The sequence below is a fragment of the Myotis daubentonii genome, chromosome 4 (genome assembly GCF_963259705.1).
Source record: "Myotis daubentonii chromosome 4, mMyoDau2.1, whole genome shotgun sequence".
In the NCBI taxonomy this organism is placed as follows: domain Eukaryota; kingdom Metazoa; phylum Chordata; class Mammalia; order Chiroptera; family Vespertilionidae; genus Myotis; species Myotis daubentonii.
In genome coordinates this window covers 28,092,713-28,114,803 of record NC_081843.1, presented here as the reverse complement: position 1 = coordinate 28,114,803, position 22,091 = coordinate 28,092,713, and the positions used below count along the sequence as shown (strand labels likewise).

General features: G+C 41.4%; 1 protein-coding gene and 2 non-coding genes across 3 annotated transcripts; all 3 read right to left on the bottom strand.

The window, feature by feature from the left end:
- Positions 1 to 115: 115 nt before the first annotated feature.
- CCT6A (chaperonin containing TCP1 subunit 6A) lies at positions 116 to 10,732 on the bottom strand. The gene is made up of 14 exons (XM_059693346.1): positions 10,508 to 10,732; positions 9,995 to 10,058; positions 9,206 to 9,340; positions 8,193 to 8,366; positions 7,349 to 7,452; positions 6,510 to 6,620; positions 6,109 to 6,268; positions 5,930 to 6,012; positions 4,484 to 4,580; positions 4,008 to 4,155; positions 3,209 to 3,342; positions 2,493 to 2,595; positions 1,638 to 1,710; positions 116 to 1,132 (listed from the first exon to the last, which is right to left on the bottom strand). Exons 1-14 carry the CDS (start codon positions 10,642 to 10,644, stop codon positions 1,060 to 1,062), a joined length of 1,596 nt encoding a protein of 531 aa, XP_059549329.1. The 5' UTR covers positions 10,645 to 10,732; the 3' UTR covers positions 116 to 1,059.
- Positions 3,821 to 3,958, bottom strand: LOC132233966 (small nucleolar RNA SNORA15). Its single transcript, XR_009452806.1, has one exon. It is a non-coding gene; the product is annotated as a small nucleolar RNA SNORA15 (small nucleolar RNA).
- Positions 8,492 to 8,625, bottom strand: LOC132233970 (small nucleolar RNA SNORA22). The gene has a single exon (XR_009452809.1). It is a non-coding gene; the product is annotated as a small nucleolar RNA SNORA22 (small nucleolar RNA).
- Positions 10,733 to 22,091: the final 11,359 nt, after the last annotated feature.

The following is a 22,091-nucleotide window of genomic DNA, read 5'->3' as shown; positions in this document are numbered from 1 at the left end:
CTATATGATTTCAGAATCCCCTTCATGATCCTGTGAACATTTGGACTAACTTCCTTCCCTTTTATATTCAACCCCTTTTGTGCCTTGGAATACCAATGCAAGATGACAGAAAAGGTTTCAAGTTAAACATTTATTGCACTTACTGTAGCCAAGTCCTCAAAATACAAAACTTAGCAACACAATTTCACCTTCAAGGACTGTTCATTTACACCACCTGACCTGTATAAAAAATGGTTTTTTGGAAACATGGTCAAATAATTTGAGGGGGGGAGGGTGGAATGACACTGGAGGTTTTGGGATGGGTATTTCAGCATAAGTAAAGGTCCAGGGTGTGAAAATACAGTATGGTCTACCTGAAAATCTCTTCTCAACTAGGCCTGTCACCATGCCTTCAAATCTCTGTCTCCTCTATTTTAATTTTTGCATTTTATAAATGTGCAGTTCTTTCAAGTCCCTTGCCTCTAGTTCACCCATCTTTCTACCCACTCCCACTTAACTTTCCTGGGGAGCATTTTAGCAAAGCTACTTCAAAGCATGAAATGTCCCACTAAAAGATCCAATCATTTTACTCACAGCAATTGATACTAAAGAAACAGGGATGCTTTCAAAACCCTGTTACTTAAGTGTTATTTATATTAGCATAAAATTTTTAATCTTAAATGCTCAATAGGGAATTATTGGATAAATTAAAATACATCATTAGAAGAAATTATTAAACCATTAAAATTTGTTTTTCAAGGAATATTTAATAAGATAGATATATGCTTTTCTAATGTTTTTTTTTTTTAATATCACAGAAACAAAAGCAAAATATTCTGTGCATATTGGGTGAAAACAGCCTGCTAGTTGTGCATACACTGAGTACAATTTAAAAAAAAATAGTGTAATTATAATTTCAGACTTTGGAATTTTAATAGGTAGTTGCCATTGCTCTCTCCTTTCTTCAGATGGGGAAATTCCTTTAAAAATCATTTGAAGCCAGGACAAAAATTCCATAGCTGTATTCTTAGGATCACTGTAGAGTCTTCATGATTCAGGTAGTACAGGGGAAGCTTCAATTCAACCTTTTAGAGAAGACATTCCAGCTCGCATGATCTCATCAACCAGGAGTATGTTGGTGGCAATCACAGTGCTGAAAGGGGGGGAAAATCAGATGGCTCAGATTCCAGATATGAACCCTAATTCAACTCAATTTCCAACCAATCCATGCAAATTACATCCAATTAAATTTCCCTTTCCCCCTCCATACATAAAAGTTTCATTTTTGCACTTTTTCTTTTACATTTTGATGAGGGCAGGGGTTGGGGGAATTAAACAGAATATGCCAAATAAAAAGAGTATACAGTGGGGCCTTGACTTACAAGTGTCCTGACTAACGAGTTTTTTGATACGAGCCGTCTTGAGTTGCGAACTAAAATTCGGGTTACGAGCCAGCTTCAGATACCCCACTGCTAGTTGGCGCAGCGAACGTCACAGTGACATCAGCCCAGCATCACGTGTCTCACTCGTTCACTTTATGATTTGACATACGAGTAATTTGAGTTACGAGCTCCGTCACGGAACGAATTAAACTCGTAAGTCAAGGCCCCACTGTAATTACCTAAAGGTTATTTTAGTTTTGACTTTCCCAAACTTACCAGGAGTGAAGAAGCTGTTTCTTTACACAATAGTTATCCCATACGCCTACTTCTGCTGCTACCATTGGCTCACCTGAAAAGTAATCCAGTAGTCTTAAAATCATATATAGCAGGTCATAAGATCAGAATGATCTTATGATTCCTGTGCACAGTATCTTTGATAAATGACTGATATCTGCTTAGAAGACTTGAGTGGTAGGAAAGCTCTATTTCGTTACCAAATATTTGAACATCTTGTTTTTCTAGACAAATTTGTCCATATTAAATTACAGCACTTGAACTATAATCTGGTCAAAATGGGTTTATCATTTTCCTCATTCCAGAGCCCTTCTTATTAAATGTAAACAAGGTTGCTGACAACAGTAGGTCTTACATATTGACTGGATCTCAGTTCTCTTATATTGTACTTACATAATTTGTGTTCTTACACTGGCCTAAGACCAGGGCTTTAAGTATTTCATTGTATTTGGTTCCCTCTTCCAGCATTATTTGCTACCCTTAGCCTTTTTCCATCAGTGAATATGATCATCTATTTTATATTTCCATATCATAGTCCCTGATAAAAAATTGAGTAAACCTATTATGAAGCTTTTCAATATTAACCTGAACCACCTACCCCCACTCAGTAACATCAACAAATCCATACTCTTTGAAACTATTCAAATGTATATATTTGATTCCCTTAATTACCGTATCTAGTAATTCTGTTTTTATACTATATTTTAGAACCCAGAGTTCACTGATAGGACTAATATTAAACTGCAAAGTAACTCCCCAAGATTCTTTTGATTCTTCCTGGCTTTACCTCACCTATACTATCGAGTTTTCCCCCTACAAATAGTTGCATTTTCTTACCTGTGTTCAAGTCCACACCCACAAGTTGACCTGATTCCGAATGTTCTGCTTGAACTTTAACTAGTGTTTCCTGAAGATCAAAACCAGAATTCTGAGCAAGAACCTAAAGGCAAGCAAATTTAATCCTTTAAAATACAGGACCTAAGAACCACTAGTCAAATGCACAATAAATAAATAGTATATCCATTAATAATCAATAGAAAATCATTATATCGATTGTAGTTTAAACAAAAAGCAAGCTTGTACTCAAGTATATCCCCTATACATTGCAAACCCTCTTAAAATAGTTATCTCTTGCAACTTGAAACTTCAGATATTCAAGTTTCCTTTCTAGGGAAACCAAATACATTTGGATGTTCTAGTGCAGTGGTCGGCAAACTGCGGCTCATGAGCCACATGTGGCTCTTTGGCCCTTTGAGTGTGGTTCTTCCACAAAATACCACGTGCGGGCACGCACATACAATACGATTGAAACTTCGTGGCCCATGCGCAGAAGTCGGTATTTTGTGGAAGAGCCACACTCAAGGGGCCAAAGAGCCACGTGTGCCTCGCGAGCCGCAGTATGCCAACCACTGTTCTAGTGTTAGGGAGAAAACTGATCAAACTTACTCAAAATCCACATTAGGAAAAAAAAAAACCCACATCAAAAAACTTTCACATTCATTAGCAGAAATCATTGTTCCATTTTAGAAAATGGACTGTTACAAAAGTCAGACCTTGGGAATAATGAGCAATGCATCAGCAAACGCTTGAACTCCAAGCTGGGCCCTGCCCTTTACGCTGGGCTTGTATTTCACCAGGGCGTGTGACATTGCCACTTCCACTGCACCACCACCTGGAACTACACAGCCTGTTGGGTGGGAGGGGAAGGAAGGGGGAGAAGAGAGAAAATGCTCAGCTACAAAGAAAACTGTGGAATTATAAAATAAATTAAAACACACATACATGGCCCTGGCCAGTTTGGCTCAGTGGATAGAGCGTCTGCCTGCACACTGAAGGGTCCCGGGTTGGAACATGCCCAGGTTGCAGGCTCGATCCCCAGTGGGGGGCATGCAGGAGGCAGCCGATCGATGATTTTCTCATCATTGATGTTTTTATCTCCCTCCCTCCCTCCCTCCCTCCCTCCCTCCCTCCCTCCCTCCCTCCCTCTTCCTTTCTCTCTGAAATCAATAAAAAATATTTAAAAAAATAAAACACACAAACATGAAGACCATTAATTTCTTGAAAATTCAGTGTGACAGCAATTTTAATATTGCATTTGAAAGCAACATATCAAATAACATGATCTGATTTAACTAGCACTTGGAAGCTCTTACAATCTCTTATTTATTTGTATCCACTTTTAGTAATGATATGCTATGAAAAAACTTGGCATACCATCATAGTCATTTTAAAGGGAAGACTACTTTTGCATGGTGTCTGGCTGTGTAAGCTACTGACAAAAAGAACACAGTATTCAGCCATGCCTTACAGAATAGCAAAAAGAATACAATTAGAATAAAGTGAGGATCTTACCATCATCAATAGCATTTTTAACAGCCCTCAAGCCATCTCTTATTGCATCTTTGATTTGAGTGAGTGTGTGCTTATTTGGTCCTTTGACCAATAATGTAACAGAGCGAGGATTGTTACATTTCTCAACAAAGGTGAACTTCTCTTCTCCCTATGCAAAGAGAATATTTTCAGGAAAACAGGACATAGTTGTACAAAGAATGATCAGAGAAAAAATGATAAATGGCACATTCACAGAAAACACACTGAATCACATTCAAGTAATTTCTTAAAACACACACACACACACACACACACACACACACACACACACACACACACACGTAAGAGAAATGTGACTTTCCCATCAGAGTGCTACATGTGGACCATCAAAATGTGTGTAAATAAAGCATAAATCTGATCCCAAGTTTGAATACGCTTTTACTACTGAAGAATTCATGAACCAAAAAGTATTACCTTTGGAAAGAAAATACACTTACCAATGTATACTCATAGACAAGTCCTGCATGTCCCAAACAATCAGGATTTAGATCATCAAAAGAATTTAGAGCTACTCCACCACAAGCAAGAGTCAGCCTGAAATATTGAAGTATTTTAAGGAGATGTAAGTGATTTTTATCAGTTATGTTTAAAGAAAAGATTATTTTTAGGAAGAAATCTTTCAGAATTACATACTAAAATTATATTTTAAAATGTATTTTAACTTGTCCACTGATCACCAACCGGCTAAAAACTGGTCTTTTCTCCTAATCCTCCATTTAAACCACTTTTCCCAAGTCAGCAAATACTTCTCTGATATGATTTTTATTTTTTTAAAAATATATTTATTGATTTCAGAGAGGAAGGGAGGAGAGACAGAAACATCAATGATGAGAGAGAATCATTGATCAGCTGCCTCCTGCACGCCCCTCACTGGGGATTGAGTCCATAACCCAGGCATGTGCCCTTGGCTGGAATCAAACCCGGGACCCTTCAGTCCGCAGGCCAATGCTCTATCCACTGAGCCAAGCTGGCTAGGGCTCTGCTATGAATTTTAAAGATAAACAAAAGCTTTCTCATATTTCTCTGAAACCCTTTGATGCTGTCTCCTGACATGGAAATATATGTACACTCCGTCATTGTTTGAAAATAAAACAAGTATAGCCCAGCAGACGTGGCTCTGTGGTTGAACGTCAAGAAAGGCACCAAGAGGTAACCAGGTCAGGGCACATGCCAGAGTTTCAGGCTCAACCCCAGCAAGGGGGTGCAGGAGGCAGCTGATCTATGTTGATGCTTCAATGTTTCTATCTCTCCCTCTCCCGTCCTCTCTAAAATCAATAAAAACATATTTTAAAAATAAAAGTAAAACAAGTATAAACCAATGTTCATAGTGGCATTATTCATCATAGCCAAAAGGTAGAAACCCAAATGTCTCCTGACAGATAAATAGATAAATAAGGATGTGATATTACCCATACCATGGAATATTTGTCCTTAAAAAGGAATGAAATTTTGATACGTATTACAATCTGGGTGAATCTTGAAAACATTATGCTTACTGAAATAAGCCAGACACAAAAGGGCAATTATTGTATGATTCCCTTATATGAGGTACCAAATTCAGAGACAACAGAACAGTATTTACAGGGGAAGGAGTGTGGGTAGAAGTGGGGAGGAGAAATGGGGAGTTACTGTTTAATAGGTACAGTTTCAGTTTGCAATGCTGAAAAAGTTCTGAAAATGGATAATAGTGATGGTTGCACAACAATCTGAATACAACTTAATGCCAGTGAATTTTTTACACTTTAAGAAAAGGGGAAAGTGGTATATTTTGTATTATGTGTATTTCATCAAAAGAAAAAAGAAAAAATAGAGGGGGGGAAAGGAATAGTCTCAGTTAACTTGCACAAATTCACGTCACTCAGATGATCTGCTATCCGCCGTACCTTTCCATGTTTCTTTTTTTCGCTCTGCGCAGAGCTACTATGCCTTCTTTTGCAAGAGCATCTAAGGAAAATGGGTCAATTCCCTGTTAACAACAACAAAAAGTTAGTTTTAATATATTTCACCTGAAAAATCAAAATGGATGATACAAGCTAGTTTATAAAGCAAAGTTCATTCTCACCTTTTGATTAATAACAACAAATCCTTTCTTTGAGTCACCACAGACTTTCTTTTTCAGGTCTATTATTTTTTTAACTCTATCTTCAATGAATTTTCTTTCAGCTCTTACTAGTTTCTCTCTCTCTTCTGCACTCTTGTAAAAAAAGCCAGAATTCACTTCTCTATTAAAAATAAAAGTATGAGGGGAGGGGGAGAGATAAAAATGTTTATTTTATTTAACAAATAGCCACGTAATTCTGATCTGCCTCTGGTATATTCTGAGTTTATTCCTAGAATTCTCCCAAACCCAATCTGAGGCATTATTGTCTGTACAGTGGAGAAACTGAGTCTCACAAAGTGACTTGCCCAAAATACCAAGCTCCCCTGCTTCTCGATTCCGTTTGTAAGAGAATATAAACTCACGTTTTTTCATATTCTAAGGACACATTGCATGTAAGGATGTATGCATCTTCTACTCTTTTTTTCATATCAGGATGCCGTGCCCCATGGTCCAAAACAAGACCTCTGATTAAGCTGTTAAAATACATTAAAAATTATGGTATATATAAACATCTAATTACTATGTTACATAGCTGAAACTAATATTGTCTGTTAACTATAACTAAGAAATAAATAAAAAAACACATTATATTGTTATTGACTTTCAGCCCGGCTGGCGTGGTTCAGTGGTTGAGCATTGACCCATGAACCAGGAGATCATCGGTTTTATTCCTGGTCAGGGTTGCAGGCTCAATACTTCGTAGGGTGTGTGCAGAAGGGAGCTGATCAATGTTTCTCTCACATCAATATTTCTATGTCTCTATCCCTCTCCCTTCCTCTCTAAAATAAAAAACATTTTAAAAAATATTCCTTACAATACCTAATTATTTAAAAAATGTTTTCAAGCTAGATCTTTGAAATATATAATTCCCCAACAGTCTCCCATTAGGTTTTGTATCCAACAGTTCAATAAATGCCAAACCACCGATGTAGCTCACTTTCTGAGTCATTCTGACTATAAACACATTATACCATTAACTTCAAAAGTAAATATTACAGAGTCAATTAAATACTCATCTAGGCAATAGGTATTAATTCAAAGACACACACAAAAATCAGCCAAAAAAGGCGTGCGTGCGTGTGTGTGAAAAAAAATAAAATAAAATAAATTTTAAAAAATCAGCCAAAAAATGTATTGTATAAAGCGCCTATTTGTACACACAACACACTTCATAAGCATTTCATAGCATTCTACCACCTACCTTGTATCGGTTTCAGATTTATGTTTCATCTCCATGATCTCAACCATGAAGAGGTCAATAGGTTCATCTTGTTTTTTAATGGCCAAAATGGAATCAACTACAGCCTACAAGAAGAGTATAACCATTAAATGAATTTGATTTGCAGAAGTCAAGATGCTTGTGTTACTTGTTCTGCAGAGTTTACAGTTTCTTGACTTTAACATCCTTCAAATTGATCTAAGTCTTTTTCTATGAGCTAATAGAATACATTTGCAAAGGGCTGAAGTCATTTATATTTCTTAAACTTCAATTTGTCATTACCTAAAGAATCAGACATCCCTCCTATTTTATTAAAAACATTGTTAAACATTGTTAACAGTAAGCTTTTAAATAATAACATCTCTAATTATAAAACTTTTAATGAAAGCTCTGATTATACCTTTATAACCTGGTCAGGTATATGATTATTTGAATTTCTCACTTTACTTTTTTAAGGACACAGATCAGATTATCACTGCCACAGGAATGAACCTACTTTTTCATGTATGAAGACTTTAGAGAGCAATCTATAATTGAAATTGGTTAAGTATACTGATGTTTCTAAAATCTGGGGCTTTTGCCGAAACCGGTTTGGCTCAGTGGATAGAGCGTCGGCCTGCGGACTGAAAGGTCCCAGGTTCGATTCCGGTCAAGGGCATGTACCTGGGTTGCGGGCATATCCCCAGTAGGAGATGTGCAGGAGGCAGCTGATCGATGTTTCTCTCTCATCGATGTTTCTAACTCTCTATCTCTCTCCCTTCCTCTGTGTAAAAAAATCAATAAAATATATTAAAAAAAAATCAGGGGCTTTTAATTCAACACATACCTCTGTTAAGACATCAGCAAGTTCCGCATGAACTTTAGTACGCAGAGATGTTCTGGCCACATCTATGAGTGTTTCCCTGTCCATCTCTTTGCTTACTTTGACTTGTTCCAAAAACTGAAGTGCCTTTTCCTTTGCAGCTTCAAATCCTTCTGTTACTATTCTGGGATGAAGACCCTATGATGAAGACAATGACAAACCACCACTAACCCTGGAGTTCTTCAATTAAGTGCCACTATAGCTCATGATAAAGCATATTTTTGAAGATTTATTCTGGATCATTCCTATCCTTTAATACAATATAATGTGCTGACTTTATGAATACATTTAAAAGGATAAACAGTCCTTTCAATGCAGAGGAAAAGAACAGACATTGCTCTAGCACAGAGTCAAAGCCAAGGGAACTATAAAGCCCACTTGGGTGTTCACTGTGCAAACCGCAAGGAGTAGCAACAAAAACTCAACATGTCACAACAACCTGCAGTCAACAGACCATTATATCTGTCCTATAGGTAATCTGAAATACACATCATTTACTAACAGAAAGTAGACAGGGTAACTAAGAGTCTGCTTTCTCTGTCTTCCCAGGAAGTTCTTTCTGACATCAGGTTAGTATTCCTTGAGTTTGCTTTAATCTTAGAACTACTCTGGGCTACAAAAGGTGCAGAATTTTTATTTAAGTTTTTGGTTGGCTTTTTCCTTATAAGTTGTCCCAAACATCCCATTTTTAGATCTCAATTATTAACCTACATCATAGACAGATATAAATAATATATGCAATGCAACTTGATAAAAGAAAACCTTTCAGGCCAAGAAAGATTTAACTTGTCCAGAATCACAATGAATTTGTGTCAGACCAAGATAAAGACTCTGGTTTCCAGACTTAAGCCCCCCTGCTCTTCACATTCTGCTATGGCCTCAGCCACTATTAATGCATCAATCAATTTGTAGACATAAAACCCATATTATTTCTTATACATAATAAAATATCACAAAAACACAAGAATCATGTATACTTCGGAAATGTAGAGATCCGCCTGTTTCAGCAGTTCTCCAATGATTAGGACATTGGACGTGGTACCGTCACCCGTTATGTCATCCTGGGCTGTCGCTACTTTGGCTATTAAGGAGGCTGTTGGGTGTTGAATTTGCTGAAAAGTAGAAAAAGACAAAATTAAGTAACTTAAAACAATCCAAACATACCTTAAAATGTGCGAAAGGCCTCCTTTTAAGTGCTATGTACCCAAATTGCCCAAGTGTTCAGCTACGTATTACTTTTAGTTATTTTGCACTGTCAGTTCCTGACAACTACAACCTTTTCATATATAAATCTGTTTACTTCTCAGGATCATCTCTAATTTCCTGGGAAGGAAATCTGAGGCTCAGTTAACGTTTACTCCAAGTGACAGAGCGAACAAGTACAGTACCTAACAGTTTCAAACCCAAGCAAGCCTCTTTATGACAAAGCGAGGACCCGTGTGCCTTCTCCAGGATCACTTGGCACGATCCAAACAATGAACAGCCCTGTTGGCCAAGACCATCAGTGGATGCCACATTACTGGATGGGAAGGCTTTGGAGGAACAGGCTACCCATCAGGTCTCCAGGGCTCCTCACTGCACGGTACGGTACGGCACGGCACGGTACTGTAGCAACTATGGCTGATCACATTTCTTTCCTACTTCCTGCATTGTCTGGAAAACTATCTGATGAGAATACGACGTCCTCCTACATCGCGAATAAACATTACAGATCTTCCCACCAACCCAACGTCCTACGGAGAACCCAGACGGCGCTGACCGCTCACCATTTCATGCAGCAGCACATTGCCATCTTTAGTGAGCTTGATGTCTCCAGCTCCAGACACAAGCCTGTTCGAGGGGCAGAAATGAACCCGTGTGACTTTTTCCACGGAGACCAAAGGGACCCCCACGAAACCCAGTCCTACGGCGCTGGGGCCACAGGGTTGGTTCCCTCCTCCCGGGAGGCATCAGGAATGGTGCAGTGCCCCCCCCGCCCGGCTGAACAAGTCTACCGAGTCCCCGGGGTCGCGCAAGCCCCAAAGCACGAGGGACGGCCGCCGCGCACGCGGGCAGCTTTGTTCCCCGCGGAGACGGCACCGACTACGAGAGGCAATGGCCGGAGCAGGATACAGGCCCGACCAGGGAGAACGCGGGAAATGGGACTGCAGCGGCGCACGGAGGCCCGGGGGCCCGGCGGGCTGGAGACCACCACTCGGGGCATGGGGCATGCGGCATGCGGCCCGCGGCGGTGAGCGCAGCGCGGGCCCGCCCGGCCCTCCCCCCCAGCCCCGCCTTACATCTTCATGGTGCCCTTAGGCCCCAAGTTGGTCCTCAGCACGTCCTGCAGACCCCGGGCCGCGCTGATGTTGACCGCCAACGCTGCCTGGGCTCGGGCCACCTCGGCTTTGGGGTTCAGGCTCTTCACGGCCGCCATAGTGGAGCCCGCAAAAGAGGGAAAGACAGACGCTAGCTCAGCCGGGCCGCGAGGCGCTCTCCGGGTATTCTGGAAGAGTCGGGCGCGCCCGGCCGCCCCCTGCGTGCCTACGCGCCGCCGCCATTGGGCCGCGGGTCCGCCGGCGCCTCCGCTCATTGGGTCGCAGTCCTGTGGCCCCGCCCCCTCGCGCCCGGGCCCCTGCGCCATTGCGCCCGGAAGGTTCCTGTCCCCGGGCAGCGTGGCGGGCAGGGCTAGTGTTACCAGCCCATCCGGCCTAGGTCCGCGGACCGATTTGTGCGCCGGGGCCGGCTGGGTCTGGGGCTGGGTCTGCGCGTTACCCGAGAGCGGGGGCTATTTCCTGGGGGCCTCTGCCCGCAGGGCGTAGGGTGTAGCGTGTAGGGTGGGCTTTCTCCCGCTCCCACTCCCGCGGTTGGCCTTGCTCCCTCCCCTGCTTTTATGCCTGACCTGCGTTTTCTGGGTTATACACTCTGTGCTTGACAGTGTTCCAGGTCCTCTGTGGGTACTTGAATGAATCTGATGAGGATTGTGAGGGGAAAGGGGGCTGGGCAAGAAATCGGTGGAGCTCAGGCGGGCCACAGGGTAGGTCTGACAAGCTCAGTGACCAAAAGTCACCACCTAGGATGGTCTGGTCACAAATTCTAACCGTGCAGGTCAGAGCTGCTCGTCATCCCACGCCTACATGGCTCCCTTAGCCAAGGTCAGTCTCTACCTGAGTGAGCTCTGTCCCTTGTTCTTATGCAGCTAAGATATCGATTAGAAATGTATTTTCCTACCCCTGGAAGGCATAACTGCTGGCACCAGAGCAAGAGACCACAGAACCCCTCATTATCTTGTTCCTTGAATACCATCTCTGTGTGCTATAAATGCTTATTTTTAAAATATTTTTATAGAGAGCCCGGCCAGTGCTCAGTGGTTGAGGAGGTCACAGTTCCATTCCCGGACAAGGCACATGCCCAAGTTGCAGGCTCTATCCCCAATAGGGGTGGGGGTGGGAGGCATTGATGTTTCTCTCTTCCTCTCCCTCTCTGAAATCAATAAAAACTAAAAATATATATTCTTTTTCTAGAGAGAGAGAGAGAGAGAGAGGGAGAGCGTGAGAGAGAAACATTGATGGGCTGCCTCCTGCACACCACCCCCTACTGGGATCAAGCCCACAATCTCCACAAGTGCCCTGACCTGGAATCGGACCAGTAACCTTTCAGTGCACTAGAGGACACCCAACGAACTGAGTCACATCAACTAGGGTGATATAAATGTTAATTATTTTTTAAAATATATTTGTATTGATTTCAGAGGGGAAGGGAGAGGGAGGGAGAGAGAGAAACATCAATGCTGAGAGAGAATCACTGATCAGCCGCCTCCTGCACACCCCACACTGGGGATTGAACCTGCAACCTGGGCATGAGCCCTTGGCCAGAACCAAACCCGGGACCTTTCAGTCCGCAGGCCGACTCTCTGTCCACTGAGCCAAACCAGCCAGGGCTAAATGTTAATTATTAACTATCCTGTACCCACCAATGTAAAAGAAATATATGTTTCTCCATTTTACCTTTTATCCAATCCTAGAGAGTTCTCTGCTATGCTTTCTTCCACGTTATTAATCTAACACCAGTGGGTTTTAAGTAACCCTCCTTATTATCCTCCTTTAATTATGATGTATAAAATAAGCTGCAACACTGCCATTCTCCGGAGCCTTTCTCAGTCTGTTGAGATCTTACTTCCTGGTGTATGCTGTTAATTTGGCTCAAATAAGCTCATAAAAATTAATTCTTTAGGTTTGGATGTTTCTTTTTTAAAATGTGTTTTTATCGATTAAGAGAGAGAGGCAGGGAGAGGAAGAGAGAGAGAGAGACATCAATGTGAGAAACACCTATTAGTTGCCTCCCATACGTGTCTCAACGAGGTATTGACCCCAAAACCTGGGCACGTAACCTGGCCAGGAATTGAATCGGTGACCTGTAGGTACATGGGACAATGCTCAACCAACTGAGCCACACCAGCCAGGGCAGACGTTTCTCACCTTGACAGGACCCTCGCCCAGTGTCCTAGGTGTGTTAGGCCAGGGAAAATGAAGTGATAAATGCAAGGTAGAAAGTGCTAGATGCTTTCAGAAAGCTACAGGATTGGTGCCATGGCATTTGAGGTGAAGCAAGAGTCAGTTCACCTTTCAGACTCAGAACACACTGCTGAGGCCTTACTTAGGCACTTAGGTCAGGTTTGAAAACTCAAACTTGATTCAACAATGGTGTCCAGCCTTTGCGAGGACTCTACTTTTAAAAAATATGTTTTTATTGATTTTAGAGAGAGAGAAAGAGGGATAAAAAGATAAAAACATTAATGAGAAACACCTATCTGCTGCCTCCTGCATGCCCCCTTACTGAGGATCGAGCCTGCAACCCAGGCATGTGCCCTGACTAGGAATCAAACTGGTGACTTCTTGGTTCATGGGTCGACCCTCAACCACAGAGCCACACAAGCTAGGCAAGAGGACTCTATTTTTAAGAGAAAAATTCTGAACGATGTCCACAATTGTTTTCTAATTTCTAGTTCCCCAAGTATGAGGTATTTAGTAATGCTTTATATTTCATTTTTATAGATAATAATAAAAGTTATTCAAAAGGTGCCAAAGGGTATATTGTAAAAAGTTAAGTCTTCCTCCCTCTGGTGTAACTTCCACCAGACAAGCACAGTTACCTTTGGATGCTTTGAATTCCCCCAGATGCTTTCTGAATTTATAAATAAATATATATGTATAAATAAAAGCATTTTTTCTCCACACAAAATGGCAATTTATAATACACATTGCTGCATGTGTTATACTTTAGGTATCTTGGAGATTGTACCATATCAATACAAATAGAGATTCCTCATTAACAGCTGCATGATATTACATAGGTTTGTATATTTGATAATCACAAAAGCATCTATATAAGTTTGAGTAATAGCACAACACAGTAGAAGAAGATTCATGATGTTACTTGCTGTGCATGCAGATTTATTTAACTACCGTTAGAGATGATGTCACTTAGCCCTACTTTATAGATTAGAAAATTGAGTCAAAAAGTTAAGTAACTTGTCCAAGGTCACATACTGGTAAACATTGCAAAACTAGAATCCAAACATGAACAGAGATGAAGATTGTAGAATATCAGGCCTCTACTTACAGGTAGGGAATGGGGAGTGGAAAGACTCTCACTTTCCTGAGGTGAAAAGTTTAAGGGGCACTAAAAATTCAATAATTGAGATCAATTATATATGTACATATTTTAATCCTCACCTGAGGAGTGAGGATATTTTTTCCACTGATTTTTAGAGAGAGTAGAAGGGAAGGGAATAGAGGCACAGAGAGAAACATTGAAGTGAGAGAGACAGATCAATTAGTTGCCTCCTGCTCAAGCCCTGACTAGGGCTGGGAATTGAACCTGCAACCACGCTACGTGCCTTTGACCAGGAATTGAACCCGAGACCCTTCAGTCCGTGGGCCAATGCTCTGACCACTGAAAAACCCTGCCAGAATGCAATATTTTAATGCAATATTTTTTAAAAATCAAAGTTAATACAAAAACTCCACAATTAACAAATATCAGAGTTTTAAATTAGGCATCTCTACAAACATCCTCTCAGGCATTAGACAAAGCAAAACAGAAGGATCCCCTTGATTCCTCTAGAGGCAATCTATTTGCATATTTTATTTTACTAGTCTTGGTTATCACAAGTTACTTAACTTTTTTGACTCAATTTTCTAATCTATAAAGTAGGGGTAAGTGACATCCTAGAGAAAATTAAATGTGTAACATGGGCTGTATGTGCCAAATGTGGAAGGTGTTAAGTAAATTGTCACTACTGCATTCATATAATGTAATTATTTATTTTTTTTTTAGCAGCTTGACAGATAGGTCTTCAATTTCTTGCTCTCTCTCTCTCTCTCTCTTTTCCTTCTGGCACCCCCATGATGGGAAAGTTGTTACTGTTGAAGTTGTCCTAGAGGCTCCTTACACTATCCTCATTTAAAATATATATATTTTTTGATATCAGAGAGGAAGGGAGAGAGAGAGAGAGAGAAACATCAATGATGACAGAGAATCATTGATCAGCTGCCTCCTGCACGCCCTCTTCTGGGGATCGAGCCACAACTGAAGCATGTGCCCTTCACTGGAATCAAACCCAGGACCCTTCAGTCTGCAGGCCGACCCTCTATCCACTGAGCCAAACCAGCTAGAGCCACTATCCTCATTTTTTAAAATCCTTTTTTCTTTTTGCTGTTCTAATTGGATTTTTTTTTAATAAATATTTTTTTATTGATTTTTTACAGAGAGTTAGGAACATCGATGAGAGAGAAACATCGATCAGCTGCCTCCTGCACACCCCCTACTGGGGATGTGCCCACAACCAAGGTACATGCCCTTGACCAGAATTGAACCTGGGATCCTCCAGTCCGTAGGCCAATGCTCTATCCACTGAGCCAAACAGGTCAGGGCTAATTGGGTATTTTCTACTTCCTGATATTCCAAATCACTGATTTAATTATCTGCTGCATCTACTCTACTGCTGATTCCCTGTAATTTATTCTTCATTTCAGTTAGTATATCCTCATTTCTGACTGGCTCTTTTTTATGCTTTCCATGTCTTTTTTTATGCTGTTGAAGTTCTCAGTAAGATCCTTGAGCATCCTTATAGCCATTGTTTTGAACTCTGTATCTGATAGTTTGCTTGCCTCCATTTAATTTAGTTCTTTTTCTGGAGATTTCTCCTGTTCTGTCATTTGTGACCTATTTCCTTGTCTCTTCATTTTGGCTGCTTCCCTGTGTTTGTTTCTATGTATTAGGTAGAGCTGCTACATCTCCCGGACTTGGTAGAGTGGCCTTGTCTAGTAGGTGTCCTATAGGGCGCCCCCTAGTCACCTGACCTGGGTGCTCCAGGTGCACCCCTGTGTAGGCTCTGTACACTGTCCTGTTGTAGTTGAGGTTTGGTTGCTGTTGGCACATCACTGGGAGGAATTGACCCTATGACTGATGGGCCGTGAGGACTGAGGGCCAACTGCAACTACAGCAGAGTTACTGTTGTGCAGGGGCTGGCCCTACAGAGCAGGACTTGCTTCAATAAGACTTTGGTGCTCGCTGAGTTCACCCCTTGAGTGTGTCATTTATGGAGGTGCAAGAGTTGTAATCTGGTGTGGTCTGTAGCTGTCCACTGGGTGCACTGGCTCTGAGGCCTCCCAGAAGGTACATGGTCAGCCACCACCTGTGCCCTTCCTGAGGCCAAGTGGCACAAGCTACAGAGTGATCTGCAGATGGCTGCTACTTATGCTGGACTTGGAGGTGTCTAGGAGAGGCCAAGCTGTGAACCAAGGCCAGTTGCTGCTAGTGCCAGCCCTGGGACCACTTACCCAGAGGTACAGGGTACACAGAGGCCAGATTTGAGAGATTTTAAGAAAATTTGGAGAGGCCATTTGGATGGAAAAGCCACTAGAAACAGCTTGGGTGGGCCTGAAATTTGGGTGGGGCAGTGTCTCAGGGAATCACCAGGGTGGGGCAAATAGGGTTAACTAGGTTGATGGAAACTCCCATGTGGCACCTGCCTGTGGGCTCTGTGGAGAAAGGCCTCTTCCAGCACTCCTGTCTGGGACAAAGCTGCCTCTAGCAGCTTTCACCCCAATGCCAGACAACTCAGTACCTCCCCTAGGTCCCTGGTGCCTTTCTAGCTGCTGCCCCAGTGCTGGAGCTCAAAGCAAATGAGTCAAAGTAAGTCTGCTTGGGCCCTTTAAGAGGAATGCCTGGGCCCTGGCCAGCGTGGCTCAGTTGGTTGAGCACCTGTGCACCGAGAGGTTGCTGGTTTGATTCTGCGTCAGTGCACATGCCCGAGTCGAGGGATCAATACCCAGTAGGGAGCATGCAGGAGGCAGCCGATCAATGTTTCTCTCTCTCTCTCTCTCTCTCCCTCTCCCTTCCTCCTTCTCTAAAATCAATAAAAATGGCAATAACTAACTAACTAACTAAATAAATAAATAAATAAATAAATAAAATCCATAAAAACATCCCTAGCTGGTTTGGCTCAGTGGATAGAGCCAGAGGACTGAAGAATCCCAGTTTCGATTCCAGTCAAGGGCATGTACTTTGAATTCAGGCTCCTACCTGGTCCAGGCCCTGGTCAGGGCTCATGCAAGAGGCAACCAATAGATGTGCTTCTCTCACATCGGTATTTCTCTCTCTCTTCTACTCTCTAAAAATTAATGGAAAAATATCCTCGGGTGAATAATAATAAAATCAGTAAAAATATATATATATAAAAAGAGGAATGCCTGGGATTCCAGCTGCACTCTGTGTCACTAAGCCATAATCCCCGCTGGTTTTTATAACGTTTATAGCCAGAAGTTATAGGGACTTTTCTTCCTGGCACTGAACCCTGGGCTGGGGGGCTTGATGTGGGGCTGGGACTCCTCCTTCTTTTTGCTGTTGTTGTTAACCCTCATCTGAGGATATTTTTTCCATTGATTTTTCTTTTTTTAAAAAATAATTTTAAAAAATATTTTTATTGATTTCAGAGAGGAAGGGAGAGACAGAAACATCAATGATGAGAGAGAATCATTGATCAGCTGCCTCTAGCACACCCCCTACCAGGAATCTAGCCCATAACCTGGGCATGTGTCCCTGACTAGGAATTGAACCAGTGACCTCATGGTTCATGGGTCAAACCTCAACCACCGAGCCATACTGGCCAGGCTAGATGTTATCTTTAGGGAGGAAAAGATAAGGGGGCCTAAACTGCATGAGCATCAATATGCTAGAGACAAGGTTCTTGTTTTCCCAGTTTTGCCCTTTACTAGGCATATCTGGGGCTTTCTGCTCAGGTGCGTTTCTGTACCTGGCCCATTGTCCTGGCTCTGCTCATGTCTGTCTAACTGCCTGTAATATTTCCAGTAGTAAAGAGAGTAGTAGTAACAGTACAAAAATAGAAATATGCAAAATGTCATCATTGGATACTTCTAGTTAAACACTTACAAGAGGCAAGAATCTGGGTAACCATGTATTTGATATCATTTAACATTTTTGTCAAATTAATGAATATGATGAGATTGACTGGTTGATCCTAATGTCACTGGACAAAGTGGGGGAAAGAAAAGGATGAGCTCAAAGGATTCAAATTCCCAGCTCAAGCATTGTCTAATGACCTGAAAGGTTTCTAAGTCTATCCATCCCGAGTCTTTAATGTCAGTAGCTGTATCGCTTCAAATAGCTAAAAATTGAACTCAGAATCTCACGTAAGTGGCTGAATTGCAACGCAAATTGACAAATGAGGGCATTGATGAAGAAAGAGTGATATCCTGAAATTTGGAATGGAAATGTGAGAACACCCTGAGGAAGTCTGGATGTTGAGCTCCTAAACCTTGTTGAATCCTCTTAGCCAGTAGAAGCAGCCTCTCTATCCTTGTCTCTGGAGATCTACCCTGCATTGCCCGGTGAAACTGTGATGGTCTCCCCTGAGGCAGTTCCCTTACAAGGCACTGACTGTCTTCAGGACCCATGCCCTCCACCCCTCTTTTCTTCTAGAACTAGAATGACTTCAGTCCCAGCAGGCCCTGGAGACACAAGTAAATTACAGGAACAAGTGGCCCAAAGATCCATGATGCCCATTCCTGCTACACTGCCTTCTTCTCACAGCCTGCGCCTGCGGGAAGGAACAACTCATGGAACGTTTCCTGTGATCAGCTAACAGAGGAAGCGACAGCTTGGGCCTGGTTTACAGACGGCTATGCAGGCACCACCGAAAAGTGAACAGCTGCAGTTTTACAGCTCGCTTCTTTCTGGGACTTCCCTACAGGACAATGGTAACAGAGACTCCTCCCAGCAGGCAGAATGTCAAGCAAGGAATCTGGTTACTCATAATATACTTTGCTTGGGAGGAGAAATGGCCTGATGAGTGATTATATACCAATTTATGGGATGTGGCCAATGGTTTGGCTGGATAGTCAGGGACTTGGAAGAAGCATGATTTAAACATTGGTGACAAGGAAGTCTGGGGAAGAGATTTGTGAACCTCTCTGAATGGACGTAAAATGTGAAGACATCTGTGTCCCATGTGAATGTTCACCAAAGGGTGACCTCAGCAGAGGAGAAATTTAGGAAGTGGCTAGGATAACTTGTTCTGTGGATACCAGTTGACCGCTTTTCCTAGCCACTGCTGTCACTGCCCAATGAATTAATTTTATGAGGAACCACCACACTGTTTTCCACAGTGGCTGTACCATTTTAGATTCCCATCAATAGGGCACAAGGGTTCTAATTTCTCTACATTTTATTGGTTTGTTTGTTTTTTATAGTAGTCATTCTAATGGGCATAAGGTGGTATCTCGTTGTAGTTTTGATTTGCATTTCCCCAGTGATTAGTGATGGTGAACATCTTTTCATGATGCTTTTTCTGCATCAGTTGATACAATCATGTGGTTTTCCTTCTTTAGACTGTTAATATATGCAGGGGCTGACCAGCAACCCCTGAACGACGGATGAACAGATTACTCTGACACAGTTTGACTGTGGGGGAGTGTGCTAAGGGACGGCCTGACTGACAGCAGCCAGGCAGCCTCCATTGCCTGCCTGTTAGCCTTTTATTGCAGTTTTTACCTTTAGATACGATCAGTTGGTGAGTAATCTTGGGAGGACACACGTGTTTACATTGTCCTCTAGGCAAGGGCATCCCGGGATGAAGCATAGGGATTCCAGTAAACACCTGGGGGTCTGCACATGCACAGGCTTGTTTGGAAAGGTCAAGGAATAATTAGGGGCACCGCCTTCGACACTCCCCTGTCTCCCCTAAGTTGGAATTCCGATAAACACGGCAGGCGGCCTTCCACACACTTCCCTTTTCTCAGAATGTCCTCCTTACAAACTTTTCAATCAAGTCTCCTGTGCTCCCCAACTAATATAGAGGGTTAAATTGATTGATTTTCTAATGTTGAACCCATCTTGCATACCTGGAATAAATCCCATTTGCTCATGATGTACAATCTTTTTATACATTACTGGATTTGATTTGCTAATATTTTATTAAGGATTTTTGTGCCTAAGTTCCTGAGATACTGATGTGCAGTTTTCATTTTTGTACTATCTTTATTTAGTTTTGGTAACAGGGTAATGCTGGCTTTATAAAATGAATTGGGAAGTGTTCATTCCTTTTCTATTTTCTAGAAGAGTGTGTATAAAATAGATGTTAATTCTGTTAATTCTTCCCTAAATGTTTGGTAGAATTCTCCAGCGAAATCATCTTGACCTAGAAATTTTTCTCCCAAAAGGTTCTTTTTTTTTAAAGAAACAACAACAACAATCACAACAACCCACAATACCCTGCAGATTAAATTTAAAAAATTAATATAGGGCCCTAGCTGGTTTGGCTCACTGGATAGAGCGTCGACCTGGGGACTGAAGGGTCCCAGGTTCGATTCCAGTCACGGGCATGTACCTTGGTTGCAGGCACATCCCCAGTAGGGGGTGTGCAGGAGGCAGCTGATCGATGTTTCTAACTCTCTATCCCTCTCCCTTCCTCTCTGTAAAAAAATAAATAAAATATATATTTTAAAAAATTAATATAGGAATATTCAGGTTATCTATTTTTCCTATTGGGTGAGTTTGGTAATTTGTTTTTTTCAAAGGAATTGATTGATTTTTTAAAAAATATATTTTATTTTTTTACAGAGAGGAAGGGAGAGGAATAGACAGTTAGAAACATCGATCAGCTGCCTCCTGCACACCCCCCACTGGGGATGTGCTCGCAACCAAGGTACATGCCCTTGACCAGAATCGAACCCGGGACCCTTCAGTCCACAGGCCGACGCTCTATCCACTGAGCCAAGCCAGTGCTGGCAAATTGATTGATTTTTATCAAGGTTGCACTTATGTGCATAGTATGTTTAAAGTACTTTCTTCCTATTCTCTTAATGTGTGTGAGGTCTACAGTGATATATCTCCTTTTTCATTCCTATTTTGGAAACTTGTGTTCTCTCTCTTTTGTCCATTGTCGGTATTGCTAGAGGTTTTTTAATTTTATTAATCTTTTCAACCAACAAGCATTTGGTTTTATAAAATTTCTCTATTGTTTTGTTTTTAATTTCATTGATTCCTGCTCCAATATTAATAATTTCCTTCCTTCTGCTTGTTTTGGGTTTATTTTGCTCTGCTGTTTGTTCTCTCTCTGTTCTTTACTGCCCTCACTGCAAGTTCCCTGACCTTTCCCTTTGTAGTCTCTAATATACTGTTAAATCAATCTAGGAAATTTTTATTTCAGATATTGTATTTTTCAGTTCTATTAAAAAAATTTTCCATTAAAAATTTTCCATTTCTGCTCTGGCCAATGTGGGTCAATTAGTTGGAGTGTCATCCCATACATCGAAGGGTCTTGGGCTTGATTCCCCCTCAGGACACACATCCAGGTTGGGGGTTTGATTCCCCAATCTTACTACCATATTTTAGAAGGCTATTTATTAGCACTGACTTATAGAAAAACAGTACTTGATTCTAACATAGTTAATTATTAGAAAACTTGTTAGCTTATAAAAGTGGGATCTATACAAAACCTTTCAGGAACACTAGTATTCTCTGTATTGCTTTTTTACTAACCAATTATGATTCAAGCTTTGCAAAATAATTTGCTAATGTTTTTATTATGACTTCATTATACTGTATTGTATTTGGTTCATATTTGCTATTTATCATTATTCCAGAAGAATAACAATGAAGCATCTATGATCTGTTTATATGTTATGCCTGGTCTGGCAAGATTACTTCCTGATTGTTACATGTACCTGTGCCTGTACCTGATTGTTACATGTACCACCCATTAGCTTCCTCTGGACTTTTTTTTTTTTAAATATATTTTATTGATTTTTTTACAGAGAGGAAGGGAGAGGGATAGAAAGCTAGAAACATCGATGAGAGAGAAACATTGATCAGCTGCCTCCTGCACACCCCCTACTGGGGATGTGCCTGCAACCAAGGTACATGCCCCTGACTGGAATCGAACCTGGGACCCTTCGGTCCACAGGCCGACGCTCTATCCACTGAGCAAAACCAGTTAGGGCTGGACTTTTTTTTTTTTTTTTTTAATGTGGTATGTGCTTTAGCTAAACAGTGTGTACAACACTGCCATCTCATGCCCACAGATGTTAATACAGGTGTGAGGTCGGCATAAGGACTAAGTGTAGTTGACAGGTTTTACTTAGTATAAATATTTTATTTGAGCTCTATTTCATATTAATCATGAAATATAAATAATTGCAGAAATGAATTCTGCCTTTCACATTTATTGTACTTGGCATTCTTTTCTCCTTTAAATAAACTCTCAAATACCATTTATACTTATAGTATATACAAATATTTGGTATTTAACATCTTGTTTCCTTTATTAGACTTGTTTCTAAATTACTACAAAACATAAAC

Bases quoted from the DNA above. Each gene is read 5' to 3' on its own strand.
- CCT6A (XM_059693346.1), bottom strand. From the start codon at position 10,644: ATGGCGGCCGTGAAGAGCCTGAACCCCAAAGCCGAGGTGGCCCGAGCC. The intron at 6,621-7,348 runs GTAGGTGGTAGA...GTATTTTAACAG, and splicing joins AAATCTGAAACCGATACAAG to CTTAATCAGAGGTCTTGTTT. The intron at 3,343-4,007 runs GTAAGATCCTCA...CCCACCCAACAG, and splicing joins TAAAAATGCTATTGATGATG to GCTGTGTAGTTCCAGGTGGT.